This window comes from Rhinatrema bivittatum, chromosome 5 (genome assembly GCF_901001135.1).
Source record: "Rhinatrema bivittatum chromosome 5, aRhiBiv1.1, whole genome shotgun sequence".
In the NCBI taxonomy this organism is placed as follows: Eukaryota; Metazoa; Chordata; class Amphibia; order Gymnophiona; family Rhinatrematidae; genus Rhinatrema; species Rhinatrema bivittatum.
In genome coordinates this window covers 241,485,233-241,496,939 of record NC_042619.1, presented here as the reverse complement: position 1 = coordinate 241,496,939, position 11,707 = coordinate 241,485,233, and the positions used below count along the sequence as shown (strand labels likewise).

At 38.9% G+C, this 11,707-nt stretch overlaps 1 protein-coding gene across 1 annotated transcript in view; it reads right to left on the bottom strand.

Moving 5' to 3' along the window:
- Window positions 1-228: 228 nt before the first annotated feature.
- MIS18A (MIS18 kinetochore protein A) overlaps window positions 229-11,707 on the bottom strand; it is a 65,061-nt gene continuing 53,582 nt past the window's right edge. Inside the window, exon 5 of the mRNA XM_029603594.1 lies at window positions 229-4,000. Coding sequence (XP_029459454.1) covers window positions 3,920-4,000 — 81 coding nt within the window. The 3' untranslated portion in view covers window positions 229-3,919. The remainder of the gene's footprint in view (window positions 4,001-11,707) is intronic.

Sequence of the window (11,707 nt, the reverse complement as noted above, 5' to 3'; positions counted from 1 at the left end):
ATCCTGCTCCTGCAAGATAAAAAAAAATGATTTCATCCAGTGCGAGAAAGGACATGATTGAGAAGGAGCTCAGAGCCAAGGGCACATCCTAGCCTGCATGAGGTACAGAGCGAGAACCAAGATGGCTGTGATAACCCAACCACTCTGATTTTTAAGGATCACTTGATCTTTATATCCCAACAGTAATAATTCCATCATTTTCTTATCTTTTATTTTTTTTTAAACTTTATTTATTAAATTGCATAGAAGCAAAAGGCAAAAAAAAAAAAGAAGTAAGCATTATGCCAAAACTTGATATGCCAACTCAATATCATTTTCCAATACAATGTAACAAGAATACTCTTTATATTTTAATACACTGCATCTATGAACATGTTAAACCTAAGGAGATTTAAAAAATAATTTTGTTCAGTACAATGTAAATACTATTTAAGGGGCATAAGTAGCCACAGTTTATAGTTTTAGAATCGCTCTCAATACAGAAATCCAATCCCAACACAATAAAACAGTGAACTAAAATGATGATCTGCTGATCTTCCTTTAAACATTATGAATCCTGAAGAAACTACTTTCATTGCATTACACACGGTCCTTGGAATGAATGATTTCTCAATGGTGAGTGAGAGTTTGTATGTGCGCACACACACCGTGAAGATCTATGGTATGTAATCTGAAGGTGACCAGTGGGAGGACTAGAATGTAGTTCTGAAATATCTAACCCAGATTTCATTTGCTAACCCTACAAACAGAAATGTTGAGCTTTTTACTTTGCACCAGCTGTTTTACTGCCAGTTCTCCCAGCTCATTTTCCATTACAGCATACCCCTGCCTTGCACCTTTCCTTTTCAGGAATCACATAACCAATAAAAGATTTTAATGCACTTAAAGCAGCTTGCTTAAAAAAGAAAAATGCTGATAGCTATGACAGTTTACTTCTGCTTCATCCCAGTCTGCCATGCAGCTGGGCTATTGCATTTGCAAACTCAAAAGTAGACTAAATTTGATTGCAATCTGCTTATTTTAACCTCACAAACTATCCCACTCCGTGCTGCACTTTCAGCCCTAATGGTCTGGTTCCATATTACGGAGATATTAGCTGCTAAGGTGAATGACGGTGCAAAACTGTTCTTCTATAGTACTAAAAAAGATTTCAGGATAATTTAGTTCAAGAGAAGGGAAGGGAAGGAGTGCTGCAGATATCACCTGGTAAGTGCCCAGGTTTTTTTCATCACATATTATGATTGTCATTAAGCTGATCTCTTATATAAATTAATATTCCTATGACTAAACTGCTCTCCTAAAACTCAAACAGAGAATAGCAGCAGATTTAGAACTTGTCAACATATATATTAAACAGTTAGCTTTGCTAGGGGAGCACTAGCCAATAGCAGCAGAGCGCCTTTAACCATGCTTGTATCTCTTAGCATTGCTCTTCTAAACCAGCTACCAGGAAACATTGCACACATAGCTGCAACACTTGAATGTAACTTTAACATTAGGATTTCAATTGATCTATTGTCTTCTAAAATGTAAGTGGACAAAAAGGACACGTATGGAGATGAAAAGAAAAGTATTGCATAAACTAGGTATTACAACTGTTAAGCATTATCTCCTATCCAGAGCCTTGTCCTTTCTAGCCCCTGTTGTGAAAAAGTTGCTTTAATTCCAAAGAAAAGCTACAAAGTCTGGGGAAATTAGTCTTGCAAATTATTTTCACTTTTATGGAGCTATGGCTATACACAGTGCCGTTCCCACTGCTTGGAATTCATAAGCTCAATAAAAGAGACAAGAAACATAAGAGTTTCAGAATTGTGACTAAGTGAAGCTCCAGAGGAGTAAACAAGGCGGAAGTGAGGTGGGGATGAGAAACAGGAGCAGACGGATTAATATTTGGGTTGGCTGGTTGTAGGATAAAAGCTGGAGAGGTTCAGATTTGGGAAGAGGATTTATCCTCTAAATATCAGTTCTGTGCCTAGTGTGCACTGCACAGAAAAGCCACATTTGCTTCCCAGCTGGTAGGAGAAAAATTCTCTCATGGACAGAAGCTTCCCAGGCATGACTCTCCATTGTATCAGAGTCAACGCACAAACACAGTATTACAAATCACTACCAAATATTTACAAATTGACTTCACATGAGCATCATGCATTTTGCAAACATAATTAGGAAAAACATGACAACCTGATAACAGAATATGACAAATCACACGTCTACAGCAATCTGCATATGTGCCAGGTTAAAGAAAGCCTCCATAATGGGACAAACGTACAAAAGATGATAGAAACAGACGATGCACACAGAGAATTTACTGCTTCTCAGTACTCCTTTATTCTGTTTTCTTTAATTGGTAGCTCTGGGTTATGAAAACAAATCCAGAACACAAAGGGAAACTGTGCTATAGAAAAAAGTGTAAAAGCATCTTTCAGGATGATGCTATGTCCTTGTAGAAAAACCAAATACAAACAATTACAGAAAAATATAATGAGTGCCAGTGTTAAGCGGCAGAAGCCTAGCCTTAGGAAGCTGCCCTATCATAGGAACGAGGGTCTCATGCCCCCTGGTGGCCTCTGTTTGCCCTGCAACTAATACTAATCTTAATTTTTACTTCATTTTAAACTTAAAACAATATACTATAAAAATGTTTCCCACAAATGTTTTCTTTGTGGGAGAAATAGTTTAGACTATAAAATATAGCAAATTAACTCAAGTAAGGCATACAGCACACAAAATATAAGAGAGCTGTGATGTTCACTTGAATATTTTCTAGCAGCTGAGACAGAAAGCAAACCTTTCCAGAAGGATCAGGGAATTGGTTTCTTGTCCTTCCCCATCCTCTTCCCTAAAAACATCTTCCCTCCTGCTTAATGCCATTGTACTTGGAGCACTATATAACATTCACACCATTTTAATCCCTTTATTACTCTCATACGTCTTGCTGCCACATCCTTAAATCCTAGGACAGTATTTCATTAATTTACTGCAACCACAGAGGATCTACTCTCTGGAGCCATAGCGGGTCCCTAAATGCCTCAGTTGGTTTCTTTGCAGTTGGTTTCTTTGCAGTTAACTGTTGGGAGGATGATCAGTAGCATGAAGGATGCATGAGTAAAATCTGAAATACTTTCAGTGAGGGGAAAATGTGAAGATGCCTCATACTGGGCCAGCATCTTCACCAAGGTGTCCATTGGTAGGGAGCAATATTCCAACAAAAAAGTGTTTTATTTTGCAGTGCTAGCAGGGGTTCCCTCTAGTGCCAGAACTGTGGCATTCAAAGTTTTAACGTGTAATGTCTATTTTCACTCCAGAGAACAATGAAGCCCAGCTTTGTTTACCAGGACAATCTGGCCACCTCCTGCTATAGTACCTTTTACTTGGTTTGCCTGCAATTTTTGTTTAAAACTCAAACCCCAGGACAGTGCAGGGCTGCCCCCACATCACAGCTATGATCTGGGAGTGCAGTTGGGATGCCATCTGCTTATGGAAGCTGAGGATTAATTCCAGTAATTGGCAGGTTGGCATCAGCAATCCTTTTTCTTGCCAGCTGAGGGGATCATAAGACAACATAACCAGGACGTTTCTCCACTTCACTTACTAGAGAAGTCAGAGTTGCATTTCGGACAGATTCTTACCAATAAGTTTCAATATGCAAACTGTTATTAATATACTTGCAAAAAGTTCCTCTCTATCAGCATAATCACATGTAACAATATTTCTGCTTTGGTTTTATTTATCAAAAACCAAAGCCAGCAAGAGGAAAATAGTTTTCTTGGCTTTGTCTCCGTCAGCGCTTTACGCACAGGTAAAAAAAAAAAAATCCTAAGATTTGATTCAATAAAAGTAAATGGCTCTTTGATTTACAATTCCTGGGCAGTCATGTCTCCTTTCTGATGGAAATTCACAATCCTTTCAGATTCCTACTTCAGCCTTTCATTTGGAAAGATGAAAGCTTTGCTTCGATGGCCGAAAGCTTGGTCTCCAACACACTCAACACCGTTTTAGTCTGTTAGGGAAGCAGCAAAAAAAAAAAAAAAAAAACAAAAAAACCACAAGTCATTACAAACAATATGGGGAAAGAGGTGAAATCCTATATAGCAGTATAGGATGGTGCTTAGATGAAGCCTCTCTGGAGAGACGCATCTTCTCTTAAAGAGGAAGCATCATCTGCACAGATTTCATAGATTGCGGTCTTTACCTAAATCAAAGCTGCAACAGGATTGTTTCCTGCTGAGTGGCTTTATAAAACAATGTCCTGTATTTCCGAGTCACAGCCTCAGCAAGCTCACAGTCATCGTGCAACCTTCTCTCTACCCCCTACCTGGATGTATTGCAAGATGCACCTCCCTTGGTGACATTATAGTGCCGTTGCCAGAGAACTGCAGTGCTAGAAACTGTGTACAAGAACTTCTGGAGAAAATGATGATCTGCTGGCGCACTGGTTCTCAAGCAGCATGCTGTGATAATGTTCTTGATGTGCCGTGGTAGCAGCAATCATCGTCTGCCCAGAAGAGAATGGCAGGGCCTGCTGAGTCAGCCTCCACCTTCTCCTCCTCCAGTGGCTGAAGTTGGAACAGATGGGGCTCCTCAGTCTCACAGGACCCACCAATGCCACAGGTTCAAAACGTATCAAGTTGGTCAATGGAGGGGGCAGATGCGGAAGTGGGGTGGGAGGGAGGGGCAGAATACAAAGCTGTTTATCGGTACCAGTCTTCTGAGTAATGTGACTGTGCTCACCGCCAAACAAATGGCTCTTTCCATGGTTTTTTTTAAGAAAGGTGCAACGGTCTTTTAGTGCTTCTACCTAACAGCTCCTGTGCTGCTATAGCATATGAGGAGGGGGGAGGATTTCTGTAATGGGTGAGACTGCTGTTTCCAGAGAATACCCATTACAGGGTATTCTCTAAAGACAATCATGGTCTCCAAATCCCATACATGGAACTCCCTCTTTTTTGCTCCCTTAGCTGGGAACAAGCATCACCACCATTGGACAGGAAGTTGTTTTTGTTCAGAAAACTTTTATTGTTCACTTTTTTATATATTTTTTTTTTATAAAACAAGGAAGAGAACCTGAAATTAAAAAACCAAGGGATGGAGTTAGGTTCTACCTTCAAAGAGGCCATGGAGAATGAACGGTGTGTATCTACTATCTCGCCAGGTGGCCATGTCTAGAAAGTAATGGGATGTGAATTTGTGGACAAATTCCAGATTGCAGCCTTGCAAATCTTCTCATTGGAAATAGAGGTTAGGTGGGTGACTGACACTACCATGGCCTTAACCTGATAAGCCTTGACATGCTCCTTTAAAGGTCAGACCTGCCTTGGCCTAACAGGAGGTGCAATCTGCTACCCAGTTAGAAATGGTGCACTTTACTACTGCACTCCCAGATCTACTAGGGTGAAAAGAAAAAGCTAGGTGGACATTCTAAAAGGTATGAGCCAATGCAGAAGACAAGAGCTCATTTGCAGTGTAGGGAGGGAAGCCTTTCCACTTTTATGTAGAGGTGGCTTCAAAAGAATTGGTTTGTTCATAGAAACAAGACAGCAGAAAAAGACCATATGGCCTATTTAGTTTGCCCATTCGTCCAACTAATTTAGTATCACTTCCTTAGAGATCCCCTGCATTCATTCCATGCTTTCTTGAATTCAAATACCGTTTCAGTCTCCACCACCTACATTGGGAGAAAGTTCTATCAATCGGCTAACCTCTCTGTAAAGAAATATTTCACTTTACGTTTTCCTTGTAAATGTATGATTAAGAAACAGGAAGATATATCTTTTTTATACCTGATCAATTAAAAAATTCTCTTATACAGGCTCAAGTACCAACTTCATCTCCAGTGTCTAATGGTTAATAATGGGAATATATGCAGGTTCTGTGTCTTAGTAAATATTATATTTTGATTAAACTCCCCAGAGGATTACTGTCTATTAAGCAGGAATTCTCCATATTGATTGATATTTTAAATGGAGTGGTAAATTTAAATTTCAAATAAGTGAATTGAATGAAGGTAATTGTTGAGTTACCAATCCATGATTTTTCTGTATGCAAACATTAATGAGTTTGTATATTTGAAAACTGATAAAGAATTAAAAAAAAAATATTTCATAAGATTACTCGAGTCTACCCACTTTCACCCTCATCTCAGGCTCCCTTGCTCCAGAACCTCCTTTCCGTTGAAAGCAGCCCACCTCCTCTGCATGGAAACCTTGGAGATATTTAAAATGTCTATTTTAAATTCTTATATCCTGCATCTTCTCAACAAATTCATTGCGGATTACATAAGCAACACTCAAAATATATACCTATGCTTCCTATCGATTAAAATCAACAGGGAACAGATCTTTTTCCTTGGCAGTTCCTGAGTTAGGGGAACTCATGGCCTGTGAAAGTGCGCCAAGAACCCGATTATTTACAGTTCCAGAAACAAGTAAAAAGGCTTTCTTTTTTAGACAAGTCTATGAAGGGTACGTGGAAGTCTAGTGAGGATTTTAAAGTGCAATATTTTTGTATTTTTATAAGTTTTATATCAGTATTTTATTATGCACAATTTTAATGATTTATGTGAATGGAATTTATGAATATAAAAATGTAATGAAATAAATACAACAAATAAAATATATAAAAACATAATACAGAGCCAACATTTTAAAGTCTTCTCTCATCCATATACTTCTTGAAAGAACAATGCTTTTTTCTTTTTTTTATTACTGTGAACCATATAACATACAATTAATACATTTTACACAAAAAGCCATGCAGTATCCAGATCTATTACAAAGTGTAACACATGAGCTGGTAAGATTCCAAAGGCTCACAGCTTTTATGATTTATAATTCCCTCCCTAATTCCCTCCCCCAAATATTCAACCATGCACACCATTCACCCTTTTATTCACACTCAAATCGCTTTAGTTTAGACCAATGTAACTAGTCAAAATGTCTCCATTCATTACATGTTCTTAAATCTGGTCCACAGATTATAATATTCTTTGTTTCAACAGAGATTTATGACCAGACATAAATCTCCTTCGCAGCAATAGACTGCATTTCAGTTTTCAAGACCAAATTGTTGGCGCTTCCACTGTATTTCAACATGACAAAATGATTTTCTTTGCAATACTAAGAACTGCACAAGAATTTTACTCCTATTGGTAATCTGATATTTGAACTAAAATTGTATAAGAATATCATACCATCCCAAACAATAGTTTTATCTAATACAGAGTGTAGGACATCATGAATTTGCTTCCAATATGTTTTCAGCTTATCACATTCAATAAACATGTGACAAACCTCCAGCTTGATTATTACATTTGTCCCCGTCCCCCCCGGGGTAAGTGCACCTTATGAAAGATCTTAAACTGAATTTCTCTCAGGATAGCCAGTAGTAAATTTTTATATAAAGCTACAAATGCATTTTCCATATCAATCTCCTCTGAAGTCACTCCCAAAGCCTCTCCCCCACAGTGCTGCTAGTTTTCTCAGTATTATGACATCCAAATGCTTATTTTATTAAACTTAGATGTAGTTTCCATAAATGACGACATCTACCTCAGAAAGAGAAATAGCTGACAACTTGCCCTTACTACAGGAGAGACAGTAATGCTGAGCCTGCAAGTATGCAAAGAAACTACTACTTGGGATGTTCCATTCCTCTTGCAGCTGCTGAAAGGAATTCAGGATCTTCTGTTCCAAATGAACAAACTGGCCCAAGCAATACACCCCCTAGACCAGTGGTTCTCAATCCTGTCCTGGGGACCCCCCCCAGCCAGTCGGGTTTTCAGGATATCCACAATGAATATGCATGAGAAAATTTGCATACACTGCCTCCATAACATGCAAATTTCCTCTCATGCATATTCATTGTGGATATCCTGAAAACCCGACTGGCTGGGGGGGTCCCCAGGACAGGGTTGAGAACCACTGCCCTAGACCCTTCTACCCACCAGGAACAAGAAGGCGGCACCGCTGCCCTACAATGTTGCACTGACCTCCACCGTCTCCATACTTTTCAAAATGCTGGAAACCAAAAGCCCCAAGCATTATATGTTTGCAGTTGGTGTCTGGATTGAACAGTCTAGCCATTTCCAATAGAAGATTATCTGTGACAAACTTGGAATTTAATGATATCCAGTTTTGAATATAGCACAACAATGTGTGGCAGCATTGTAAGCACAAAAATCAGGAAGGGCTAAACCTCCTCCATCTCTTTTCCTGACCAATGTATAAAACTTTATACGTGTTCTCTTCTTTTGCCATATAAAAGATGTGACTAAAGCTCTGAATTTTTTAATTTGTTTCTAATCCACAAGGTAACATCTGAAGATTATGCAACAGTTTGGGTAGAATAATCATTTTAACAACTACACATCTACCCATCAAATCAATTTCATTACAAGCTGGACACACATAAGAACTTGCCATGCTGGGTCAGACCAAGGGTCCATCAAGCCCAGCATCCTGTTTCCAACAGAGGCCAATCCAGGGCATAAGAACCTGGCAAGTGCCCAAACATTAAGAACATCCCATGCTACTGATGCGATTAAAAGCAGTGGCTATTCCCTAAGTCAAACTATCCAATGCTGCCACAATATTATGTTCATATAATTCAATCTCAGACTGTGCCACTCTAACACCCAGATATTTCAATCTCAATTGAAAGGGAAATCCCAAGTATCCTTAACAGCTACATCTATTGGGGAAGCTTCCAATTTACTATAGTTGATTTTTAGGCCTGAAAAGTGCCAAATCATTCCAATGCACTCATATCATTCAAACTCTTTTGGATTGCCAACGAATAGCAGCATATCATCAGTATGACACTCCTCCTGCCAATAGAAAGTCCTCTAAAAGAAGGCATATCATGCAAAATTAATTCCATAAGTTCTAAAGCCAATACATAGAGTAACGTCGACAAGGGGCAACCCTGCCTGGTGCCCTTATATAGTTGAAACCTATCAGAATTTGTGCCATTGATCTTAATTTGCACTAGAGGTTTCTCATACATTAGTTTGACCCAACTTACAAAATTATTACCAAACCTATATTGAGATAGTACCCACCATAAATATTGCCACTCAACTCTAATAGAAGGTCTTCTTCCAAGTTAGAATTACTAATATTCTGTTACTGTTACCTGGATTATCTCCTAGTACCGCTGATATGGCTTTAAAATTTTGTCGAGTAATGACATCCCTTGATAAATCCAGTTTAGTCTGATGAAACAAATGACAGAATTACCCATTAACTCTATTGGCCAAGACTGCTGCTAGTATCTTAATATCCTAATTAAACAAGGATACAGGTCTGTGGGATACTAGCAACAGTGGATATTTGCCAGCCTTAGGGATTAGGACTATAGATGCTACATTATGACCCTCTTCAAAATGTTTAATTGCAAAGAAACCACTGTATGGTCTGAATATGGCACCTCAGCGATTTTGCTCACCACTATTTTATCAAATCAGAGTTCTGAAATTAATAAGTAATCTAGTCGGGAGTACAGATGGTGGGGATGGGAATAAAATGTAAATTCCTTATCATCTACACGTAAATATCTCAAAGCATCTCTATGTGATGCAACTCTTGTGAAACAAAACTTACCTCTATACCTTTCTGATTATTCTTAGGTGTTCTAGATGGATTACAGTCTATGATTGGGTTATTGGAAACATTAAAAGCACCCCCAAGTATACAAGTAAACTCCATCCAATTGGAGAGTTTAGCCATTATCATAGAAAAGAAACTATGAGAATACTTATTTGGAGTGTACAAGTTAGCCAATGGCATCTTGACCCCATATAGGTTACTCAGTACCACTTACATCCTCGATTCGTTTTTCAACCTTAAGGGGAAGTCCCTTATGAATAAGAAGAGAAGCTCCTCATTTTCTATTGGAGAAAGATGAGAGTGAAAACACTGCTCCACCCATTCCCTTCTTAATTTAGCATACTCAACATTGTTTAAATGCACATCCTGTAAGGTGGCAATATTTGTAAACACCTGTTTGAGCACATTTTTCTTTTAATTGGGGAGTGTAGCCCACCTCCGTTCAAAGAGCATATCTGAATTGGCACCATTTATTACATCAATTAATATCCTCATTCTGAAAGGTATGCTGACAATATCTCTCTTCCTTCTTTCTCCCAGTTCTGCTACCCTTGTTAAATGTAACTGCACCTTCGGTCACCACAGTTCTAGTTTGATGTATATACTGCACTCCCGTTTTATGTAAACCAGCAAGATATGTTTTCATGATTGCCGGTATATAAAAACCTTAAATAAATAAATAAAATAAATAAAATATGTGGCAAAAAGGCTCCCCAGTATGAGCCCTTCACCATATATTCTGAGAAGCCCCAAACTAATGCCATTCGATCCTCTATTGTTTGCTGAAGTCACAACTACCCTTTACCCAAGCCTGCAACCATCCCATGCACCCCCATACCAAATTTACCAACCATCCAATCTCTGGAGATTCCCCCCCCCACCCCCAAATCAGGGCTCACCCCCTAAACACCACAAATAAAGACTCAGTCCTCCCGCTAAAGTGGTGAGATCCTCCTCTTCACAGGTGCCCCCTTCTAATTAAAGCTCCTCATTATACAACATAATCTTGTCTTTTTTTCCCTTGTGTTCTAATAATCGGGCATATAAAAAATAAAAATAAAAAATAAAAAAGATAAAAAAAAAGCAAAGTCAAATCTAAAACTCCTCACACAGACAACCCAAACTCAGAAAGTCATTGGTGCAGGCACAAAACAGCATTGAAACTAAAAAACCTGACTGAGCTGTAGCAATTGTGACCAGGCATAACTGTTGATTAAATTCTTATAGGAAATTAGTTCCAAGAAAAGCTTTACCGCAAAAGCCCAAAACGTGAACTACTGTTACACTGAACAAACTAAACGTCAATTTCAGGAGCTGTAAACTGATGGAGCTCCCATCAATTTAGATGCCAGGGTATTTGAAAGCTACTCCAGTTCACAAGGTACTCCAACAAAGATGCACTGGTGCGGACCTAAACCGCATCAAAACACATCGTGTCAGGTAAATTGAATTTTAGTGACTATGTCCAAACATGATTGTCTGCTAGAATCAGGCAAAAAAAAAAAAATTTGCTCAAAGAAAAACGGTTTCCACATCACTCGTAATTAACACTCCAAATCCTGAACTTCCATTGTATTGAGACTGCAATGACACCATTGCCCAAACTGGTAGCTGGAAAAGGAAAGTCCTCCCAGGTTACCTGCAAGCGATCACAATTTCTCCAGGAACTCTTTCGCCTCTGCCCCCGTTAATCGAGATCCCCAATCATGGAAGGCTTAATTGGGCTGGAAACTGAAGAGAGAACTTTATGCCCCTATTATACAACTGTGTACAATAGGGAGTCAGCTCACGCCGAGCAGACATTACTTTTGCAGAGAGGTCAGGGAAACAGCAAGATCTTTTGATATTTAAGCTCCTTTCTTTCTCAGCATGCTGTTAAAAAATCTGCATTTTATGCCACATATTTCACGGTCTGCACATGGATTGACTAGCCATTCCCAATCTGGGCGCTCTTTCTACAATTATGGTTCTTTCAGCAGTCACAACCCCCAACTCTTGTGTAGCCATGCTTCACAAAAATTGAGTAACTTGTCAGCTGGCAGGTCCTCTGGCACTCCAACGATATGAATATTATTTCTCCTATTTTCAAACTCATCGAGTTT